The 23,576-nt window shown below is 44.1% G+C and overlaps 1 protein-coding gene across 1 annotated transcript in view; it reads left to right on the forward strand.

The window, feature by feature from the left end:
- The window catches only part of XYLT1 (xylosyltransferase 1), a 162,614-nt gene that overhangs the window by 95,998 nt on the left and 43,040 nt on the right, over positions 1 to 23,576 (forward strand). Inside the window, exons 4-5 of the mRNA XM_083413406.1 lie at positions 19,622 to 19,794; positions 22,736 to 22,938. Coding sequence (XP_083269532.1) covers positions 19,622 to 19,794; positions 22,736 to 22,938 — 376 coding nt within the window. The remainder of the gene's footprint in view (positions 1 to 19,621; positions 19,795 to 22,735; positions 22,939 to 23,576) is intronic.

Consider the following 23,576-nt stretch of genomic DNA (forward strand, 5'->3'; position numbering starts at 1 on the left):
TGAGTTTCAAGTGTGGGGAGGGAGTTTTGCGACTTAGGGACCGCCACAGAGAATGCCCTCTCCCCAGCCACCACCACCTGAGCTTCAAGAGGGCATCCTCCACGGATCTTAGCCCCCGAGAGGGTCTGTAGGGAAGGAGGTGGCATTTGGGGCTCCCACCATTTAGGGCTTTGAATGTTAATGGTAGTGCATGCTAACACACTGCTCACTCTACTGCTTGGCTGCCTTCTTCATCAGCTCTACTTGCCTGCTTCAAGATGGACACTGTCGATCTTGCTTGCTAGTAATCTGGGGGCAGAATTGCTGGATTCAGTCACATTTCAACCAATCCTCTCTGCTCACGGAAATCAAACACATAGGCAGATGGTTAGACTAGAAAAAGGTTGAGGAGAGCTCTGCTAGATCAGCCCATCAGACCTAGCATCCTTTTCTGACATTGGCCAACAGGCAACTGGTCTTCAGAAGCACAGGGCCTCTGTGGGTAGCAAATAGCCACGGCCAGCCTTATCCTCAGGACAGACAAAAAAAGGTACTTCACACAGTGCATAGTTAAACTGTGGGACTTGTTGTCACTGGAGGCTGCCATGTTGGATGGCTTTAAAACAGGTGGAGAAATTGGTGGAGGTGAAGATTACTGGCGGCTGCTAGCCCTGATGGCTGTGTTCTGCCTCCATCTTCAGAGGCAGTAATGCTTCTGAGTACCAGTTGTTGAAAACACAGGAGGTGAGAATGCTGTTGCACTGGGGGTCCTGCTTCTGGGCTTCCCACAGGCATCTGGTTGGCCACCTTGAGACCAAGATGCTGGACTAGAAGGGCCATTGGCCTGATGCAGCGTCTTCTTGAACTGTTCTTATATTCTAATAAAGGTAAAGGGACCCCTGACCATTAGGTCCAGTCACGGATGACTCTGGGGTTGCACGCTCATCTCGCTCTATAGGCCAAGGGAGCCAGCATTTGTCCACAGACAGCTTCTGGGTCATGTGGCCAGCATGACTAAGCCGCTTCTGGCGAACCAGAGCAGCACACAGAAATACATTCTAATACCTCCATAAATATCTCTCATTTGCCATTGGTTAGTGGCCATTACCTCATCTTGAGGAAGGAAACGCCATATGTCAAACTACACACTGTGTGAAATGGCATTTCCTCCTTCTGTTCCTTCTCCTCAGACACAGAGTTTTGGAGCGAGTTTTGATCAGTGCATATGCCCACCTGCATTCTGTTGTCCCTGAAGAGACTGTCAATCAAATCCCAAACAATGTCTATTTTTTAAATTAAAAAAACAGCAGTTCCATAATTTTCGGCACGACATCTGTATTCTGAGCTATGAAACGTTTACACTACAGTATTAAATTCCTTGTTGAAGCAGCTGATTGATTAAAGAACTCAGAAGTTCACATATAAATTACTTTCTGGTGTAAAACCAATGACGCTCTCTCTCAAGTTTTGCATACCTGAAATTGCTGGTTGTTGTTTTTTAAGCCTATTTTCTTTTAATTACCCAGAAGGGAAAAATAGATTGCTCTGTATTTTTTCAATTAAATGGAATGAAATGCAAATGGAGAACATATTCTGTTACTCAATATACACTTTCAACATAGCTGGAAGTTCAGGCTTCAAGCAACCATTAGTTCAGCATTTTGAACACCCGTCCTAAAGCAGTTATTGCTGGGATCTTGAAAATGCACAATTACGATTCTTAATAACCTCTAAAGGGATGTGACTGTCATTTAAAGGTCCCTGTGCAGCTGGCCTGCTTGTTGGTTAATAACATGTTTCTGATGCCCAGAAAAGAAAAGAAATGGGTAGCCCTTTTTGAGCTTGCTTCACTTCCATTTTGAACAATATGGAAATAAGGGACAAGGTAAGGCAGGGCAGGGCTGCGTTTTGCTGCCCAATCCCTGGCACTTGCAAGCTCTCCCCTTGACACCCGCTGGGACATCAATCTTCGTTTCACATTCTGGAGACACTTGCAGTTGCTTATGCTGCACTCACAGATACCAGGAAAGGTATATGCAAAATCAGGGATGAGACTGCTTGATCTAGGCCACATACACACCATACATTTAAAACACTATGATACCACTTATTATTGTTATTGTTATTACAGTGGTAAGGTAAAGGTAAAGGTACCCCTGCCCGTACGGGCCAGTCTTGACAGACTCTAGGGTTGTGCGCCCATCTCACTCAAGAGGCCGGGGGCCAGCGCTGTCCGGAGACACTTCCGGGTCACGTGGCCAGCGTGACATCACTGCTCTGGTGAGCCAGAGCCGCACACGGAAACGCCGTTTACCTTCCCGCTAGTAAGCGGTCCCTATTTATCTACTTGCACTTTGACATGCTTTCAAACTGCCAGGTTGGCAGGCGCTGGGACCGAACAACGGGAGAGCACCCTGCCGCGGGGATTCAAACCGCCGACCTTTCGATCGGCAAGTCCTAGGCACTGAGGCTTTTACCCACAGCGCCACCCGCGTCCCTAATTACAGTGGTACCTCTGGTTATATACTTAATTCGTTCTGGAGGTCCGTTCTTAACCTGAAATTGTTCTTAACCTGAAGCACCACTTTAGCTAATGGGGCCTCCTGCTGCTGCCGCGCCATTGCAGCGCGATTTCTGTTCTCATCTGAAGCAAAGTTCTTAACCTGAGGTACTATTTCTGGGTTAGCAGAGTCTGTAACCTGAAGCGTATGTAACCTGAAGTGTATGTAACCCAAGGTACTACTGTAGCTTCCAGCAAAGATACTACTAATACTAATACTGTACTAATACTAATAATACCAAACATTAAAAGCTTCCAGAAACTAGGATAACATTAAAAGCTTCCCCAAACTATGATACCACTTAAACTGTCGTAGTATCCCCCCCAAGACTTCTGGGAGCTGTAGTTTGTTAAGAGTGCTGAGTTGTTAGGAAACCCTCTGTTCTGCTCTCAGAAATACAATTCCCAGAGTTCCCTGTGGAGAGGGCTTGATTGTTAAGCCACTCTGAGAATCGTAACTCTGTGAGGGGAATAGGAACCCCCTAAGGACTCTCAGCACCCTTGGTGCCCAGTAAACAACAGCCTTGTTGTGAAGAGCGAGGGAGACAGAATTGTCACTATCATTGGAATAATGTTGCTTTTTACCTGATTGCCACGAATGAGTCTTGGGTTTGGATGAAAGGGAGTTAATGGGCCAGAATGACTGTCTGATGTCCCTTAGTGGTCAGTGAGCAATTTGTGCCAGCCACATCCTTTGTTTGGAAAAATTGCAGGTAATTGAGCCAAGATGAGTGATGGATGTCTCTTTAAGGGCACTAATTGTTAGGAGGTGATTAGTCCCACATCTTCCCTGGAATGTGGAAAGCCATTTGGGGAAAGTGGAACACCTTCTTCCCCATCACCCACTCCTAGCTAAAGGTCTGGGGTTGATGTGTGAAATCTGTATGAGAGAAGCTGCACTTAAAATTTGGAAGACAGACATAGGGGGAGAGAAATGAGCTGTGTCCCTGGAAGGCTGAAAATATCTTGGGGCAGCTCTCTCTGGGGATCTGGTGTGGGGCAATGGGTCTGCTGATTTGATAACAGTGCTTAAGCGATTGGCCTCTGTCATTGCTGGAGGTGCAAAATCTATTGCCCTCCTATTTGCTAGACTCCAGCTCCCATCAACCCCATTCAGCATAGCCAATGTTAAGGGATGATAGGAGCTGCAGTCCCATAACATCTAGAGAGATGCACATCCCTACCTCTGGCCTATGCCCGGCTTGCATATTTAAAAGTAATCGCTCTAAGTCTGCAATGAGCTCCTTGGTAGTGCTGATGGACTCTCCTTGATTTCTAAACCAAGATTGGGTGGCCATCTGCCAGGGATTCTTTAGCTGTGATTCCTGCTCTTGGAGTCCTTTCCAACTCTACAATCCTGTGATTTTGTTATTCTATGATCTCTCCTCTCCCAGGAAGCCAAGCCCTTGCAAAGCATTGCCCCTGGAACATTTTGCTACTTTGGGGTCCCCAACACATTTTGAAATCTGTTGTGAGGACCACAAAATACCCATTTCACAGAAGGAAAATCAGCAGTGCTTAAAAGCAGGCCCTCCCAAAAAAAACCCCAGAACAAACACCTGCACAGACCTTAAAATGAATTAAACTTATATATATATATAAAAGGAGGCAATACCCTATAAAAAAAGGCACCTACCCCACCCTAAAGCCATAAAAAAAGTAGAGGGACAGGGGGTCTTAAGAGGCACCAACCTGAATGTTTGCAGGTGTCATAGCACCCATGGGTGCCACGCTGGGGGGGGGGGGAATCAGGGTGTAGCGTACAACAAATGCAGACAGGAGCCTGGCCACTTCCTTTTTATTTCCAGGATGCGCTATGCTTGTGTCAGCATCACTTCCCATTGGCACAGGAATCGACTCCTGCCAATTTCCATTTTGTCCCCATCTCTGGGGATAATTGATAGTCCGGAGAACCAGCCGGGGTGTAATATTTAATATTAATGCCTGCTCTCATGCTGGTTGTGAATTAGCTTTGCTAGACTCAATCATATGTCCTCAGCAGGCACATGTGTAATTAAAAAGGAGCGCACATCGGGTTCACAGTTGCACTGAGATCTGCCTGCTGTAAAAGGGCCGTATGTTCCTTTGGGTTTGCATACTGGAGGAATGTAATTATGGTATTGCTAAAGACTTCTAGGGTTCTGGTAGATTCTCCCCCACCAAAAAAATATATATTATTTTTTAGAATAACACTCACCTTACCTGGAGCAATGCTATTTCCAAAATAGAAGGGTGGGTTGTTTTTTAGCGCAGGATTTCTTGCTGTGCTTTCCTAATGAATAAAAGCAATGGACGCACAAAGGGAAGCTGGATTTTTGCTGAAGTTCAGTTTTTGCACACACCAAAAAATGGATGGGGTAGGAGTAATGTTCACAAAAAAAACTGGCTTTCCACACTTTTTTTTCATATCCCTCCATCCCACACTTGTTGTTGTTTAGTCGTTTAGTCGTGTCCGACTCTTCGTGACCCCATGGACCAGAGCATGCCAGGCACTTCTGTCTTCCACTGCCTCCCGCAGTTTGGTCAAACTCATGCTGGTAGCTTTGAGAACACTGTCCATCCTCTGTCGTCCCCTTCTCCTTGTGCCCTCCATCTTTCCCAACATCAGGGTCTTTTCCAGGGAGTCTTCTCTTCTCATGAGAGAAGAGAAGAGGTGGCCAAAGTATTGGAGCCTCAGCTTCAGGATCTGTCCTTCCAGTGAGCACTCAGGGCTGATTTCCTTAAGAATGGAGAGGTTTGATCTTCTTGCAGTCCATGGAACTCTCAAGAGTCTCCTCCAGCACCAGAATTCAAATAATTCATAATCCCACACTTAGAATCATAGAATTTTTGAGTGAAAAGCGACCTGAGAGTCATCTAGTCCAAATGTAGGAATCTCAATTAAAGAATCCCTGGCAGGTGGCCATTCAACCTCTGTTCAAATTTGAAAGGAGAGGAAAAGAGGTGAACTTGGGAGCAAGCTATATTCGGCAGGGAAGAATCAGAGAGAACTGGGTTGTTTGAAAGGAAGGGAAAGGCAAGGATGGGAGTGGGGCCCCTGCTTCACTTCAGATCAACAAGCACCAGCTTGAAAGTCAGGAAAGCCTGGTTTAAAAATATGTCTTGTTAATGAATGGTTAGGAGATACAGAGCAAATCACATTGAAGCATGGCATTTGAGATGTGGTTTCCTTTGGGCCTTAATTGGATTAGTGGGATCATATTAAAGATATAGCGACTATGCGATGTTTAGAGGATTATTCAGCCCCTTTCTCTTTTTCATTTTTTGTATCATCTAATCCTGTTGATTGGGAGCTGCTTTAGAGTTAACTGCAACCAGGCAAGCAAGGCCCAAGTGCTGCTGTCCCATCTGCTCCCAAGTGCCTCTTGCCTTACCGCAGCGGAATATCACAGAAATGGAAACAAGCATGGTGGCTTTTTCAGAAGATGCCCGCATGATAGCTAAGCCCCACTTTCGCTTAGTGCTACACCGAGTACTCCAGATTGCACACGTCAACCCTGATGGTTTCCCAGTCATTTAAACTTTAGGAAACGCTTCTTAATTATCAGAGCATTTCCAGGAATGCAGTAAGCTCCTGGAGATATCAAGAATCCTCTGTCCCTGAAAGGCTTTTTTCTTCCTTTCTTTTTTTAAGGCTTTCAGGGATGTGTTTGGATATTAGAGACACTTGCCAAGGTTAGGGCAGGAGTGGTCAAAGAAGGTGGTTAGAGTGGGCCAAATTAGGCAGAACATATGAGAGTATGAGATGCCCCTATGGATGGGTAAATCTCAGTTTTGGTTTCTCTCTCAATTCTTCATGTATCCAGGCTTAAAGTTCACTTCCCCACATTTCCACATCAGTTTTCAACTTTCCCCCCCCCCAAGTCCTCATGAAAATTGATCGGCGTTTTAGTGGGAATTTCTCCTAAAATACAAAAAAAAAAAATTTATATGGCGTTGTGCCTGATGTCCTCAATTTTTGCAAAGCAATTTTCCTTAATAGAATTAATTTGCGAATAGATTCATTTTTACAGACACTGTCCCCTGGCATATGTGTTTTCGTACCCTTTACTTGGTGGAAGATGGGCATTACAAAATTCAGAGAGTAGTGTGAATTTGAAGAGATGGCTGTGTTTTGCTTCTTGTATTGTTTTGGGAAATGCAGATTAGGTAGAATTACCTTTAAATGCAATCTGAATTGAACTTCTCCCCAGTCCCTGGAGAACCAGCCAGTGTAGACAAAACGGATGGACAAATAGTCTGATATGGTACGAGGCAAGTTTCTGTCTTCTTTAAGAAGGAAAGGCTCCTCCAAAATTTCCTCCCCATTAGTGAGAATGTCTTGGGGAGAGGATTTTTCCATGGAGTTGGGGCAAACCTTTTGGTTCCTGCCCACCTTGTTAGCAACAGACTATTGTTACACCCCCACCTTGGCAACAGGCTTTTGTCCTGAGTCAGTACAGGGTTAACATACGTGGAATATATTTTTATCATAAACTTTTAGCTGCAGGGATTTGATGTAAGGTGGTGAAGACAGAAAGGCTCTATTTTGTTATGTGTGTGCTATTGTAACTCGGCACACACACACACCCCTATGAGTAATCTCCCAAAGCCTGCCAAACAGAACCAGTGTTAATTGCTTATGCTAGAATCTATTTGCTGTTGGAAATGTCACACCATAAATTATGTTTCATTTCTCCATCTGACAAGCAATGTACCCGAAATAAATTGGTCCCGTTTCCACTCTTCTCCCTCCGCTCTGATGTCAAATTTATTTGCGGTATCCTTCAATTGATATCCACGGCGTGTGTCGTGGGTTGCGTTGCTGTTGTTTTTTGGAACTGCAAAAAGAAACCCGCAAAAAAAAACCTCTAATCAATGTTAAAATAGCTGAAATGCTGTTAATAAGCACAACAGCAGCAGCAGCAGCAACAACAACAACAACAGAGTGTGGTTGGTGCAAACAGTCCAAGCAGGATGGTACAATTTAGTAGATTTTGGGGGGATTAAAATTGCATTGAGATCGTCCTTTTCAGCAGTAGGAAGCCAAGCCAAGCCGATTGACAGTCTTGCTAGGGAGAGAAACAACTCTTGCTTATTCACGAGTGTCAGGGCTGGAGTCCTAAACAGGTCAGTGAGAAAGGATGCAGATCTCTGTCGTCAGCAAAGCGAAAAAATTATTCAAGGAAATGAACATACAATGCGGCGTAGTGGTCTCAGAAACCCTTCCCAGCAGGTCTTGCTCCTGTGGAGCAGTTGCCAGGACTGAAGGTCCCTGCCTTCCACCTTTTCTAAGGCTCCCATCTAAGAAAGCAAGAGTCCTGAGCCCTCTTCGAGTGAGCTCCCGATTCTTCCTTTGAAGTCAAATCTCCTGGTGCCTGGTGATTGACTGGCGAGAAGCCCCACCCACCAAGCAAAGGTGACCTAAGGAGGGTGGGCCTATTCTGTATCCAGCCCAATGTCCAGATCCAGTTTCCCATCCCTAGATGACACTGGTAACTGGATGGACTAATGGGGGATAGGGCTATCAATAGTTACTGGCCACAACTGCTGTGTTCCACCTCTCCTGTTGGGGGCAGTATACATTTGAATGTCAATTATGTGGAATCACAAGTGGGTAGGAGTGGTCTTGCCCTCAGCTCTGGCTTTGGGGATTCCAACTGGGGCCTCTGGTTGGCCACTCTGAGAACAGGATGCAGGGCGGATGGGCCTTTGGCCTGATCCGGCAGGGTTCATCTTAAGCTGCTAATGCTCTGAACTCTGTAAACAACAGCTTCCTATCTTTGCCATGTTTGCCTTTGGATCTGCTGCCCCCTGCGAGAAAATGAAGATTCTCCTCTGTCCGTGTTTCATTGTCCTAAAGAGAAGGAGGGGAAGTTACGTTATCGATCAACCAGGCTTTTAATATCCCCGAAATAGAGCAAAATGAGAGATGGAATCAATAAAGATTATTTCCCTGAGTCTAATTTGAGCCCTTTGCCTTGATAAATCCTCCCCCCCTCCTCCTTTCTCTCATTTCTTTTTTTGGTGACATCCATGGCGTTTGTTATATTACATCAATATTGTTGCCTTTTCGGTTAATTTATTTCATCTGTGACGCTTTAGAGGCCGTGGTTAACTGCCCGCAGTTACCTGCGCTTTGAAGGATTAGAACCTAAAAATGGATTATGTGAGATCAAAGCAGAGGAGAAGAGATTTGAATCAGGCTGCCTGAGCATCCATTCCTGCGAGGGTTGGCATAGTTTTGTTCCTTCTATCTGGAAGGGCGAGGAAATCCGTGCAGAGTTTAGGAAAGACAACTCGATCCAACTGGGGCATGGGAAGCCTTATACGGAGTGAGGCTTTGTCTACACTGACTGGCAGTGTCTCTGTGGGGATACAGAAAGCAGTCCCTCCCAGCCCTAACTGGGGATCAAACCAGGGACCTTCTGCTCACAAAGCGGATTCTCTCCCACTGAGCTGTGGCCCTTGCTCAGTGCTTGCATCAGTACCTCAGAAGAAAGAACCAGATTGTCCCTAGATCTCCTTGTACATCTCTGAACTCATACCTGCCAATGCTTATCCGTTATATGTGCTAACAAAAGTACTCATTTAGAGATCTTTACCGAAAAACAATTGTGCACCGCCAACACTTTAAAAAAGAATAAAGGTGAACAGCATTGCGGTTACCTTAGAAATCTTGCCTTGCTTATTACTGCAGGGAAAATATCCAGTAAATGCCGATATTACCTTAGCTAGTGTAAGGGAATTAGCAAGAAGCATGTGGTATAAAAACGTTTATTTGAGCAAAATGGCCAACAGAAAGTGAAAATTGCTTTGCAGCTTGTGCAGAGATGTGAAATAGTAAAATGATAAAGGTGATTACAACTTATACAGACTACCATTCCCCCTGGGGCCATAAACTTAAACTGCTTCTGGTATAAATCTATAATATATAGGCAGAAAGATGCCTTATATAGAGTTATTCAGGTGTTTCCCCCACCACCACCCATTTAACGTGAGCAAATTATTTTAATGATTGTTGCTGTTATGTATACAATGTGTTACAAGCTATTGCAAAACACCCTAGACGATACAGAAATCTAAATAAATCAGAATTATGGGATATTGAGGCCTTAGCTCAGGATAGGTTGTTATAAGAAGGCCTCCAAATAATTAGCTGTAGGGCAAAGATACAGAACCTGTGGCCCTCCAGATGTTGCTGGACTACAGCTCCCATCATCCCAGACCATTGGCCGTGCTAACTGGGGCTGATGGGAATTGGAGTCCAAAAGCATCTGGAAGGTCCAAAAATACCTCCCTCTTCCCCTAATGGAGGCTGGTCCACTGCTGACCTCTCTATATAACCAGTCAGGTGGTGGCTCTGTGTCATGGACTGGCTGGATGCAAGGAGAGATGGGAGGCACCAGTTGGGGAACCTCCAAGGGAACCCGGATCCGAGCCAGAGGATTGGTGGTGGAACAACGATGAACGGTCAGAGAGAGAAGAGGGAGCAGACTGGGAGGAGGAGGAGGTCTTGGAAGCTGAAGAGGCAACAGGGTTTAGTGAGCAGGACGGGGCTGTGGCAGAGAGCAGTCCAGAAGCAGAGGCAGAATCTGAGGTGGGTCAAGAGGCAGAGATGAGGCAAGCTGCTGAAGAAGCCTAGGAGTCTCCCCCTCTTACTGCAACCAGCTTTCCTCCCAGAAGAAGTATGAAGAGGGCGGAACAAAGAGAGACAAGACAAATGACAGTGAGGCTGCTGGGGAAGGAAGCAAGGGAGGAGGAGACTTAAGGAGCAGTGGGAAGGCGGGGATCTTCAGTCCTCGCAACTGCCTCATCGGGGCAAGACCTATTGGGAAGAGTACCAGTGGGTGCTAGCCACCCCTTCCTGGAAGGGGTGGTGGGCATCAGTTCTTTAAAAAAGGGGGGGAAAGTCAGCATAACCAGCCCTTCCCAAGAGATTGTGTCATTTATAGACATATTCTCAGCAGAGCTGGAGCTTTTCGTAGCCAAGGAGCCCTCGCAGGGCGGGCAGTACATCGAAAAAGCACCTCTCTGCATCCACCAAATAGATGATCCTTGTATAACCATTTAGTATTCACTGTGATCGTGTTGATTATGATGAACTAATTAGCTGTTAAGTGATGTGATAGGTATTTTTAATAGGGAATTCATTCTAATTCCACAGTAATGAATGTACTGTTACTTTTAAGTGCTATTTGTTTATGCATATGAGTCGATGGAGGGGATGGGGGGGGGAACACGGCGGGCTCATATGCTCCAACAAAGCAAGGAAATAATTGTGATTTGTCTCTGAGGGATGATAGCATCTTCATAATTAGAAATGTCAAAAAAGCAAGTTTGCTGTTAAGATTATTGGTCTGGCAAGATAGCTATCCTTGTAAATTAGATTCCATATCGCTGTATCTCGCTTGTACATGTCGTGTACCAGCGTCCTGGTTATTAGGCGCTGATTTGTAAAACACAAAAATGATTTCAGCAATTGCTTATGACTATGAAATCCTAAATGAAGAGAATTATATTTTGTTTTGATGTTTTGGGTTTTTTTAAAAAAATATTAAAATGCATAAACAGCTACTTTGCCGGTGCATTCTGGTTCCATATAGAATGCAGTTTGCATGCGACTGGATAGTAGCCAGGAGAATATCCAAATAACAAAAATGACTGGCATGCTGATCAGACTCCCTATACCTGTGAAATGCAGGTTGAAGAGGTTAGTTTAGAGACCATAGAATCATGGAATTGTAGAGTTGGAAGGGACCCTAAGGGTCATCATCCCTAACCATCCTGTCTGGAGTGATGGGAACTGGGGTCCAAAACAACTGGAAGGTACTACATTAGCTATCCTTTGATTTAGACCAGGGGTCAGCAAACCTTTCAGCAGGGGGCCGGTCCACTGTCCCTCAGACCTTGAGGGGGCCGAAGTATATTTTGAAGGAAAAAATATGAACGAATTCCTATGCCCCACAAATAACCCAGAGATGCATTTTAAATAAAAGCACACATTCTACTCATGTAAAAACACACTGATTCCCGGACCATCCATGGGCCGGATTTAGAAGGCAATTGGGCTGGATCCGGACCCCGGGCCTTAGTTTGCCTACCCATGATTTAGACTTTCTCCATGCCCCCCAGATCGTGTAGATTAAGAAAATCAGAGTTTCACAAATTGGGCTAGCCACATCACCCTCCACATTAGTTGACTGGATTTCTGCCGTTTCCCCTTTTTTGCTGCAGAGAATCACACAAAGTGTATAACCAGACAGGCTGAACAGATGCTGCCACATGTGGACCAATTGCATTTCCAGGCCCAATTCAAAGTGCTGGTGTTACCCTTTATCGCTGTAACCAATGGAAGTTGAAAAGCATTTCATGCGTCATATCCAATGCTAGTCCTCCTCAAAAATAGTCCCATTGAAATTAATGCTTTTAAATGTTTCCAATCAGTATAATGGGTCAACCTTGAGTGGGCCTAGCATTGAATACAATCCCATCAATCGCAATTTGTAGCAAACGTAGATTTTATAAAGCATTGTGAAAACTTCAAAGGAAAGGCAGAGGTGATATTTATAAGGAATATTGTCTTTTCCAGATATTCTGCTTTGATTAGCAGCTATCTTGTCTCTTATCCATGACTCTAGAAGATGCATTAAAATCATGCTTTGAGGGTGGTGGGAGCAAGGATCCTGGAAGAAAAAGAAAACCACAACATTATAAAAAAAGACATAAGTACTGGTAGTGTAGTGGCAGAAGAGATCATCTAGAAATCCCCCAGAGGCAGAATATCGGCTAGTCTGGAAAAAGATTCAGCCCAAGAGGTGAAAACAGTGATTGAAAGCAAGTGAGTAGGAGGGTGTGATAATGGTAAGATGGCTTCTGCAATTGTTGCTCAAGCTGAGTAGCTGTTTTGTCGCCTGTGTTGTACTGCTGAAATCAATTATGCTAATTGTGTGAATAAGTGCTATTAAAAATAACAAAGGGTTGCAGAATTTAGCCCTACCCTGTGGTTCCAGTAATGCAGCTATAATGATCATTTATTGGCACAATCTAAATAAATAGTGTGTGGAGCTGCAAAAGGAACGGCGTTCTGCTATGCCTGCTACCCATTTATCTTCGATAAGTGATGTACACAATGCAGCTGCGTAATGTGTCAGTAGGCAGAAACATTCTAGTATGCATTATATGTTAGAGCATAAGAAGCTTGCCTTTAGACCAAGTCAGACCCTTGGTCCATCTAGCTCAGTGTTGTCCACACTGGCTGGCAGAAACTCTTTAGGGTTTCAGACTGGGGACATTCCCAGCCCTGCAGATGTCAGGCATTGAACCTGAGACCTTCTGCACTCCCTTCTGGAGTCTTTGAATGTAGAGGATAGGATGTTGTCCTGAATGTGGTCCCACTTCTGACACCCTGTTGCCTAATTCATGCAGGTATGGGTAATGCATAGCTGTCAACTTTTTTAAAGAGAAATTCCCTTATTCCGAATAGGTTTCCTCGCAAGTAAAGGGGAAAATTGACAGCTATGGGGTATTTTAGCATGTGTGTCAACAGGGGTTTATAGCACTCCCTAGCAGGGTCCTTAAAAAAAAACTCCACAGGCCAGTTGCAGCATTTCTGCTAATCCAAGGGGAAGAAGATGGACAGAACCAGCTAGGTTGTACTTTATGGGACAGCACATTGCCTCCTGATTGCAACACAAAACTCACCAACTTCTATTTTGATGTCTTAACTTTCAGCACAGATATCAAAGGAGCTCAAGGTGGCATTCATGGCTCTCCCCTTCCTCATTTAATTCCCTCAACAACCCTGTGAGGTAGGTTAGGCTGAGAGGCAGTGACTGGCGCAAGGTCACCCAGTGAGCTTCATGGCAAAGTGGGGATTTGAACCCTGGTTTCCCAGGTCCAAGTCTGACACTCTAACCACTGCTCCACACTGGTTGAAAACATTCCAAAGTATAGTACATAGCACTTTATGGAAGGCCACTGAGGCCTTTAGCAAAGGCAGGAATCATAGAATTGTAGATTTGGAAGGGGCCACGAGGATCATCTAGTCCAGGCATGTCCAACCAGTAGATCTTTTGCCCCACATCAGGCTCGAACCCACAGCCCTGAGATTCAGAGTCTCACGCTCTACTGACTGAGCTAATAGGGACTACAGATCTTTTCTTACTCAACCAAGCACATGCTGTTATCATTGTATGTGGTGCAAGTCAATGCTGCATAGGGGGTTATTGATCATTTAAATGTCATCCCCAAACGTACACCTCAGCTTCTAAATATTAATAAATAAAAAACTATTAAGAGTAATTGCAATCCTGCTGATTCTCAGCAACCAATTGTTTTAGCTCTATTATTATCTGCCTGTTCTTTAAACAATTTAGAAAGAAAAATGCAATTTTATATCGATCTTTTTTTCTTGTTCCATTAAAAGGAATTGATTTGCTTCCCTTGTATAGCATCAAGCTGAAATTAACCTGACATTCACTGCTTGAGAAAAGAAGGCATCTTTTGAAGAGGTTGGGGCCCCCATAGTGGTGTTGGTGGGTGAGAGATTCGGGAACATGCTTTTGTTCACTACAGGAAACTTTCAGGCTGATCCCAAGACTCACTGCGCTGGGAGATGAAATGCTAAGAATAAGCTCTATTGAACGCTCTCCTAGCGTAATCTCACCCAGACATGATGACATGCAAATGCTGCCTCTAGGGGTGGGAGAACCCCTCAATTTTGGTTTCTCTCCGTTTCTTATTTTTTCCCCAACCATAAAGTTCTCCACATTTCCACATCAGTTTGTGATTTAAAAGAAGAAAAAGCCTCATGAAATTTCATCAGCTTTGTAGTGTGACTGTCTCCTGATGTGCACATGACTTTATGTGTACAAAGCAATCTCCTCTAATCTAAAAAAATCTTTGTGTGTTATTTTCACTAAAATATGCATTTATCGAGCACATTTTGTACCCTTTCCTGGCTGGTGAACTGCATTGCAAACTTCAGAGGTTTGTGTGCCTTCTGAAGGATGGCTGTATTTTGACTCTGGTATTGTAGATGTGCTTTCACACACAAACATTCTCCTCCATCCCTAGTTATTGTTGCAATATTGTTGCCCGTAAACACACACAAGCCAAATCATAGGATCTGGGTGCCAGATTTGACCACTCCAGTGGCATTTTGGTCACTGAAAGTTTATGATCAAACAGCCACTTCTTGTAATGTAGTCAAGTTTCGTTTTGGTTTGTTTGACTTGGTGGTTTTCTTCTTGTTTCTGCCAAGCTATTCCCACATTCTTACTTCAGCTGATCACTGCTGCTTTGCCTACGCAGGTAGATTTCAAATGGGTCACCTGGTGTCATTGCAAACATCAGGTGATGGAGAGGTGGGAAGACTTGCCCAACAGGGAATGGGGGAAGATAAGGATCAGGCCCACAAACAGAATCCAGGATAATTCTCATTGGGAATATTGTACACAGGGAGGGGAGGTTGAACTCTCCCCCCCCCATGCTAAGAAAGGGGAGTTCTCATTGGCTCCAACTTCTTTTTTAAAATGCTAGCGTGATTCCAAACTGCATGCACAATGTCACATGGAATCACTCATTTTTAGGACTCATTCAGATCTAGCACTAAACAAGTGGGACTGGGCAATAAACGATGGTTTGTTAAAACAAGAGAGCTTCATAAACCACCATTTAGCACCATATCCAGACAAGGTCTTAACACTGGCCAGTGTATATTATATTTTAGTAGCATGATAAAACCCCTTTTCGGAAACCATCTTTCTGAGAATGGTTCATCCTCCTCCATTCAATGAATATTTTCTAACGTTTCCTAAGCTAAAATGCCTCATATGAAAGAACAGAAATTACAGGGGTCTCTGATGTCCTGCTTTTGATATTGGTTTCTCATTGAAAAAACTGTTACTCCCAAAAAAAAACACCCAACCCATCAAGGAAGAGAAACCTGTACCTCTCCAGATGTTGGGCTTCATCAGCCCCAGCCAGCATGTGCCAGGGGTGATGTGAGTTGGAGTCCTACCACATCTGGAGGACCAGAGGATCTCCATCCCTTATACATCAGGCCCCACTGTGGGATCTCACTTGAATCTAGAGTTCAGTGACTCTTAACCGAGCAGGCTGGTATCATGCACGCTAAAGTGAAATACGTTGATCTCTTCCTAATGTAGGGGAACAACCATAGCTCAGTGGCAGAGCACACACTTTCTGTGCAGACAGGCCCAGGTTCAGTCACCAATATCTCCAATCAAAATGGTGCTCCTCAAACATTTTGAAGTGGGAACCACCTATAGGCCTAATTAATCTTCTGAACTTTGTTTTTCCTGTTTATAACAGAAAACGCAGAATGATTACATTAGATTACTAGCACAAGACAATTTTATATTTTATTTTATAAAATAAAATAAAAAATGTCCAGTAGCATCTTAGAGACCAACTAAGTTTGTTCTGGGTATAAGCTTTCGTGTGCATGCAGATACACTGAAACAGAAGTCACCAGACCCTTATATATAGTGGGAGGGTGGGGTGGGGTTTTTTTCTCAGAAGGGTAGTAGGAGATGGGTGATTGACTCAATGGGTATGGTAAACCTGTTGATGACTGTTAATGACTATAATTAGTCCTACAGGGAAAAGCAAGGGATAGTACAGTGGTATCTCAGGTTACATACGCTTCAGGTTACAGATTCCGCTAACCCAGAAATAGTGCTTCAGGTTAAGAACTTTGTTTCACGGTAAGAACAGAAATCGTGCTCTGGTGGCACAGTGGCAGCAGGAGGCCCCATTAGCTAAAGTGGTGCTTCAGGTTAAGAACCGTTTCAGGTTAAGAACGGATCTCCGGAACGAATTAAGTACTTAACCTGAGGTACCACTGTATGCAGATGACCAAAAATAGCTTTAGCATATGTAATGAGACAAGAATCCAATATCTCTATTCAGACCAGGTTTCTCCATAGTTTTCAGTTTAATAATAAGTTACTAAACTTTAGCATGCACACAAAAGCTTATACCCAGAACAAACTTGGTTGGTCTCTAAGGTGCTACTGAACATTTTTTATTTTTTTTAAATTTATTTCTACTGCATCAGACCAACACGGCTACCTGCCTGAATTTATAGTTTGTTTTTTCATTAATAATGTCTCTCTGTGTACATACATACATACATACGTACATACATATTGTATCTATTTACACGTTTTATATTTATTGTGCCTACTTAATACATTTACTTTGTACAAAGATACAGTTCAAGGCTGCATTCACATGGAAATTTATTCCCTTTTCTTGATGTTTCCCTTATTACAATATGAACTTTCCCATGACCTAAAATCCACTTCCATAAATAGAACGGAATATAACACAAGTTTTGCAAATTTCTGTGTTGTTTCCAGAAAAAAAATTCATTTGCAAATAGCACAGAAAATGGAGCATTAAACTTGCACTGCATTCCGTAGTATTTCCAGAAGTAGCTTTTACGTTGTGTGAAAGCTCAAAATTCATGGCAAAACCCAATCCAAATGAAGAGATTTCCTCCTCTCTTTTGAGATCCTTCTGAGTTCTTTTGCAAGGCAGAGTGGGGTAAGACTATTTTTCCTTCTTAATTCAGAAATACTAAGTTCTGTCATTCTTGTTTTTATTGGTGTTGCCCTTGGGAACAGATTGCTAAGGATGATAAATTGAAGAAATTGAGGCTATATAAATAGAGATTTATTACTTGTCTGTCTAGTTTGTTTTCTAAAAATGAATCATTTCCCCCCCTCAAAAAAAAAATAGGGGATCAACTAATGATTTCCAAACTCTCCAGCGTGCCCTCAGAAAATGTTTGCTACTGCTTAAGTCTGATTCATCTTTTTCTGGCACTCTAATAAAATTATAATGCTGTGGGTTGCTGTTGTTTTCATCTGTGCATAGAAAATTCCACTCTCAATTTTGGTAGCCCTAATGCTGGAATAATTTGGTTTGAGGATCACCTCTGAAAAAATCAAGGCTAAATGGGGGTGGGGGAGAGAGAGAGAGGAAATGAATATATGTATTTGAAAAGAGATTACCAGGTCCTTGAAAAATACAGAGCCACAACTATTTTGCAGATCACTTTAAATCACTCCTCCCCTGAGATGGATGACAGCAGAATGAGGTACACAGGAGGAGAAAAATTGACCCAAATCCTTATTCTGTGCATATCAGGAAAGCTCTAGGGATTTTGGTGCAAAAGCAGCAACCGTTTGCAACAGCTGAGAGAGTGGCGAATTTGTGAGAGGGAAGTAGTGATATCTTTGCTTTTCTAAGCCTAATTTTAGACTCGCCCAACCATGTGCACACACCTCGTCAGCTCCCTAGCCAGCTAGCAACATAAAGCTTCACATTCCGTTAGGTATTGCATGGAGTTTGCCAGCTAGCCTAATGGATCTTGCTCGCCCATAACGGCCGCCCTGCTAAGCATTCAGTAACTGACAGCTTCCTCTCAGAGATTGGAATACTTGTGAACATTCCGTGACATTTCTGCTACATGACCTCAGCTAAGGTCTTCATGGGAGTCCTCCCCCCCGCCCCATTTTCTTACTTCCCATTTAAAGGCAGCATGAGAGGGAGTAGCAGGGGAGCGAAGAGCCTTCCTAGCAGTGTTCAAAATTCTTCCTGATGTATAATCGGAATCTCCTTTCTTGTAACTTGAATCCATTGGTTTGAGTCCTACCCTCCATATCAGAAGAAAGCAAGCTTGCTCTGTCCTCCATGTGACACACCTTTAGATATTTAAATGTGTCTCTCGTGACTCCTCACAGTCTCCTCCAATCCAGGCTGAACATACCCAGCTCCCTCAACCGTTCCTCATAAGGCTTGTTTTCCAGACCCTTGGTCTGCACACGTTCCAGCCAGATGCCTCTGCTGTTGGATTCCAGCTCCTGTTTTTCTTTATTTTAATAAATGTATATACAGTGGGACACGGGTGGCGCTGTGGGTTAAACCACTGAGCCTAGGACTTGCCGATCAGAAGGTCGGCGATTCGAATCCCCACAATGGGGTGAGCTCCCATTGCTCGGTCCCTGCTCCTGCCAACCTAGCAGTTGGAAAGCACGTCAAAGTGCAAGTAGATAAATAGGTACCGCTCCAGCGGGAAGGTAAACGGCATTTCCGTGCACTGCTCTGGTTTGCCAGAAGCGGCTTAGTCATGCTGGCCACATGACCCGGAAGCTGTTCGCCGGCTCCCTCAGCCAAGAAAGCGAGATGAGCACCACAACCCCAGAGTTGGTCACGACTGGACCTAATGGTCAGGGGTCCCTTTACCTTTACCTTATATACAGTGGTACCTCAGGATGCGAATGGGATCCGTTCCGGAGCCCCGTTCGCATCCTGAATGGAACGTAAGACGCATCTGCGGGTCGCGTTTTCCCGCTTCCGCACATGCGCGTGGTGTCATTTTGAGAGTCTGCGCATGCACAAGCGGCGAAACCCAGAAGTAACGCACTCCGTTACTTCTGGGTTGCCACGGATCGCAACCCGAAAGTGCTCAACCTGAAGCACATTCAACCCGAGGTATGACTGTAATGCTGAATGCCACAGTTTCTAAGCCAAACACAACAGAGGATGCAGGAGGGACACCACAGCTCAAAAGCAGTAGCAATGACTGGGGTAAACTTACTTTAAATGCCTGCTGAAATAAGTTCAAAGCATGGGGAAGTTCAGCAGGGAGGGAGTTTCTGATCTCAGCCTTGAGGGAATTCCACACACCCTGCAATGATAAGTGTGTGGCTCCTGGTGGATAAAGGCCAAAGAATGGGTGCCACAAACAATGACTCCCAAAGACCTCAGGCAGGGATAGAAGGCATCAAATGGTCCTCAACATATCCTGGACCCAAGCTGCATTCAATGACAAGGTCCTTTGCAACCAGCCCTCCTGCCAACATAGCCGATAGTCAGTGCTGTTACTCTGGGGAAAGTGAGGCCAGAGTCTTCCCTCCCAAGGCCATGTCTCTCATTGATGATTGCTTAGGCGGAAGGGAGGGGGGAGCTCCGCCTGCTGAAATGTGACCCGAACTCGTCCCCTCAGCCCACCCGCCCTGGTACAGCACTCTGCAGATGCCCTGACTCTGTTTTGTTTCCAAACAGGCAAAGCCAACCACAATGTACAGTGGGATGAGGACTCCGTAGAATACATGCCAGCAAACCCAGTCAGGATCGCATTTGTCTTGGTTGTTCATGGCAGAGCTTCCCGGCAGCTGACGCGCATGTTTAAGGCTATTTACCATAAAGACCATTTTTATTACATTCATGTTGACAAGGTAATATATCACTGGTTATAAATTGCCTGTCTCGCCACCTGTCAATCTGCCCCTCTCCATTTGCTTTTGCCCATCTCCCTCCTTTTCCTTCGTCATCTTTAATCTCCATTTTTAATGTCACTTATTGTGTGTGTTTCCCCCATACATCATGGTTTATGTATGTGTATCTCCAGCCTTTCCTCCTCTTCACTGTGTCCATCCATCCCTTTTATGTATCCCAGGTCCATTTCTAACTGTAGTATGTGTACAGTGCTAACTGATGAGCCGTTCCAGCAGGCATGGGGAACTTGAGGCCCTACACATCTCGGACTACAACTCCCATCAACCCTCACCATCAACCATGCTGGATGGGGTAGATGGGAGTTGGAGTCCAGGAACATCTGGAGGGCCATAGGTTCACCACCACCCCTGCCATTAAAGGCTCAGATACTAATTGAAAAGAGCTTCAGCTCTCCCCAGACCAGATGGAAGAGAATTAAAAGGGGGAGTGTTCTTCTTGATGTTTCCACATTAGTTTACAATGAACAAATGGATTTGGTCTGTGATAAGACTTGCAGAAGAACGTGAAATAAATATTAATGGTGCATCCTTTGCACATCTACTCAGAAGTAAGCCCCATTGAGTTCATTGGGGGTTGCTCCCAGTTGAATGAGAGGGAGGGTGGCGCTGTGGGTTTAACCACAAAGCCTAGGACTTGCTGATCTGAAGGTTGGCGGTTCGAATCCCCGCGACGGGGTGAGCTCCCGTTTGTTCGGTCCCTGCTCCTGCCAACCTAGCAGTTCGAAAACACATCAAAGTGCAAGTAGATAAATAGGTACCGCTCCTGTGGGAAGGTAAACGGCATTTCCATGCGCTGCTCTGGTTCACCAGAAGCAGCTTAGTCATGCAGGCCACATGACCCAGAAGCTGTACGCCGGCTCCCTCAACCAATAAAGCGAGATGAGTGCCGCAACCCCAGAGTCAGCCACGACTGGACCTAATGGTCAGGGGTCCCTTTACCTTTACCTGAGAGTGAGTCTGGTTGAACTCAGTGGGGCTTACTTTTGACTGAGGAGACATGCCTGGAATTGCACAGCAATTGTCACTTTCGTTAGAATACTATTTTCTGTACAAACCCCCACTCAGAATTCTCTCTTGTGAAACAGTTTAATTGAAACTATTCCAAGAAATGTGTGAACTTCAAATTATTATTATTATTATTACTACTACTACTACTACTACTACTATTATTCCTACTATTATTAATTAGTTGCCTTTCAGCAAACTCCTGTAGGTAACATTCAGGGTCCCCATTTTCACATAACAGTGAGCCACAAGGACAAGCAAACCATGGTTTACCAAAAACATAAGAAGCTGCCTTATACTGAGTCAGACCAGTGGTCCATCCAGCTCTGTATTGTCTGCACTGATTGGCAGTGGCTCTTCAGAATTTCAGGCAGGGTGCTCTTCCTGCCATATTTGGGAGATGCTGAGGATTGAACCTGGGACCACTGTGTGTAAAGCAGGTGCTCTACCACTGAGTTATGATGCTTCCTTGTGTGCCTCCTCCCCGAGAGAGGTCTGGAGGGTGAGCACACAAGAACAGGCCTCTTCTGTGGTGGCTCCCCACCTTTGGAATGCTCTCTTCAGGGAGCCTCACCTGGTGCCTTCATTTTTATTTTTATTTTTAAAAATAGTTTTTATTGGGGGGGGGGTTGTGTTACAAACAGGGAATGCTGCATCTGTTTTCTCCACTTTCCGTTCATCATGCTTTTCACGGTTCGTTTGGTGAGAGACATTTTTGTCATAGACACCTTACATCACCTTACAACACAAACAAGCTGCCTCATAGTACAATTGCAAGTCTGGCAGGGCAAAGCCTCCACTTCCTTTTGTATTTACTGAAATTTTATATTTAATTCTTGGCTTTCCCCCCTGCCAGATAAATTTGGGGGGGGGGATCCATTCTTTGAAGCAACTTGCATTATTTACCATCAGAATTGATTGTAATAAAATCAGCATCCTAAGAAGTACATTCATTTTAACGACTGAAATTCTACCTAGCAGGGGAAGTTTCATCCTCCCCCAGGTCTCCAAGTCTTTCTTAACCTCTTTCCCCAATTTAATATAATTGTTTACAGATAAGTTGAGGTTCCTTGCTTTCAGCTGAATTTCCAAATATTTGACTTTTTTACTTATTTTTAAACCAGACAACCTTTCTAAAACATTTTTTCAACTGCTCCTCCATGTTTTTAACCAACATTGTGGTTGTGTCTGAATTTATTTTAAAACCTGCCACTTCTCCAAGCCTTTTAATTTCTTCTAGCACTTTGGGGACGCTCTCTAATGGTTGTTCCAATGTTGACACTCCATTGTCAGCAAATGCCCTTAATTTATAGACTCTACATCCCACTTCAATACCTTTAATTCCCCTATTTCTCCTCATGTTCTGAAGCAATATTTCTAATGTCTAGATACAAATGGGGAGCATTGGTCAGGGGTGATGGAGAGCTGGACTCCCAAAAATATGTGGAAGGCCCCGGATTCCCTGTGCCCATTCTAGGATGAATTGACGATAGCCTTGGACGCCCATCATTCACAAAAGCAAAACTGAATATTGTAAATAGATGGCGCTTCCCAAAATGAAGTCTACCTCAGGCTACAACCCGATACACACTTGACTTGGAAGAGGATTTAACTTGTAAGCAAGCACATCTGGCATTCTATAGGTTTTTTTCTTTGCAATGAGTCAGTAAATGCTTTGCCACACGAAATGGAGAATATTTCCACCGAGCCTCTCTCGGTGCCTCTTCCCGTTCCATCTGCACTTAAGGAACATTGGAGGAAGATAATGATGGGGAACATGGCTGTATGGTTTATGCATGTGCAAATGTGTCAGAAGCCTTTTCATTAAATTTTCTCCTCCTTCTTGCTCCCCCCACCCCACCCTGTCGCCTTAAAGCGCTCCAATTACCTGTACCGGCAAGTGCTCCAGTTTGCGAACCAGTATCCAAATGTGAAAGTTACTTCTTGGCGCATGGCAACGATCTGGGGAGGAGCGAGCCTTTTGTCGACCTACTTGCAGAGTATGCAGGATTTAATGGAAATGAAGGACTGGCAGTGGGATTTCTTCATTAACCTAAGTGCTGCGGACTACCCAATCAGGTACAGTGATTCACTCCTTTTGGAACTAGTTATGGTTTCCTTGTTATAAGAATTGCCTTGGCTGGATCTGACTTAGGGTTCTTCTAACCCAGTGATGTGTTTCCAGTGGTGGACAGCCAAATAGTTTCAACAACCTTCCAAGAAGCAAGGCAGTAGTTCAGGCATGGCCAGCTTAAAGTACCAGCATTGTTATTTCAATATGTATGATGCTTTTCTACCCAGGTATGTCCAAAGTGGCTTACAACACGATAGCAAAAAAAATACATCTCAATGCATCATTACAATAATAAGCAGTCTAATAGCAACTCATTTCAAAACATAACTTGACAATCCGATTTTCTTTTAAAATCATTTAAAATCATTTAAATCATATCAACATTGTAACATTTAAAATTCATTATAGAACGGGCAATGATCATGAAAATGAATTTGTATGTTTTTGTGCTGAAATATAGAAAACTAGAATAAGAAAAGATGTGACTTTTCCGTGCAGACAGGTATTAATAAATGGTGTAACCAGGAGCCAATTCATCAAAAACACCAAATGCATGAAATAGCATCCAGATTGCTTATACAAGGGCTGCCAACCTGGCACCTGTGGGCACAGAGATGCTTCCAGAATCCTTCTCTGGTGCCCA

This window comes from Podarcis tiliguerta, assembly GCF_965153285.1.
Source record: "Podarcis tiliguerta genome assembly, chromosome: 14".
NCBI lineage: Eukaryota > Metazoa > Chordata > Lepidosauria > Squamata > Lacertidae > Podarcis > Podarcis tiliguerta.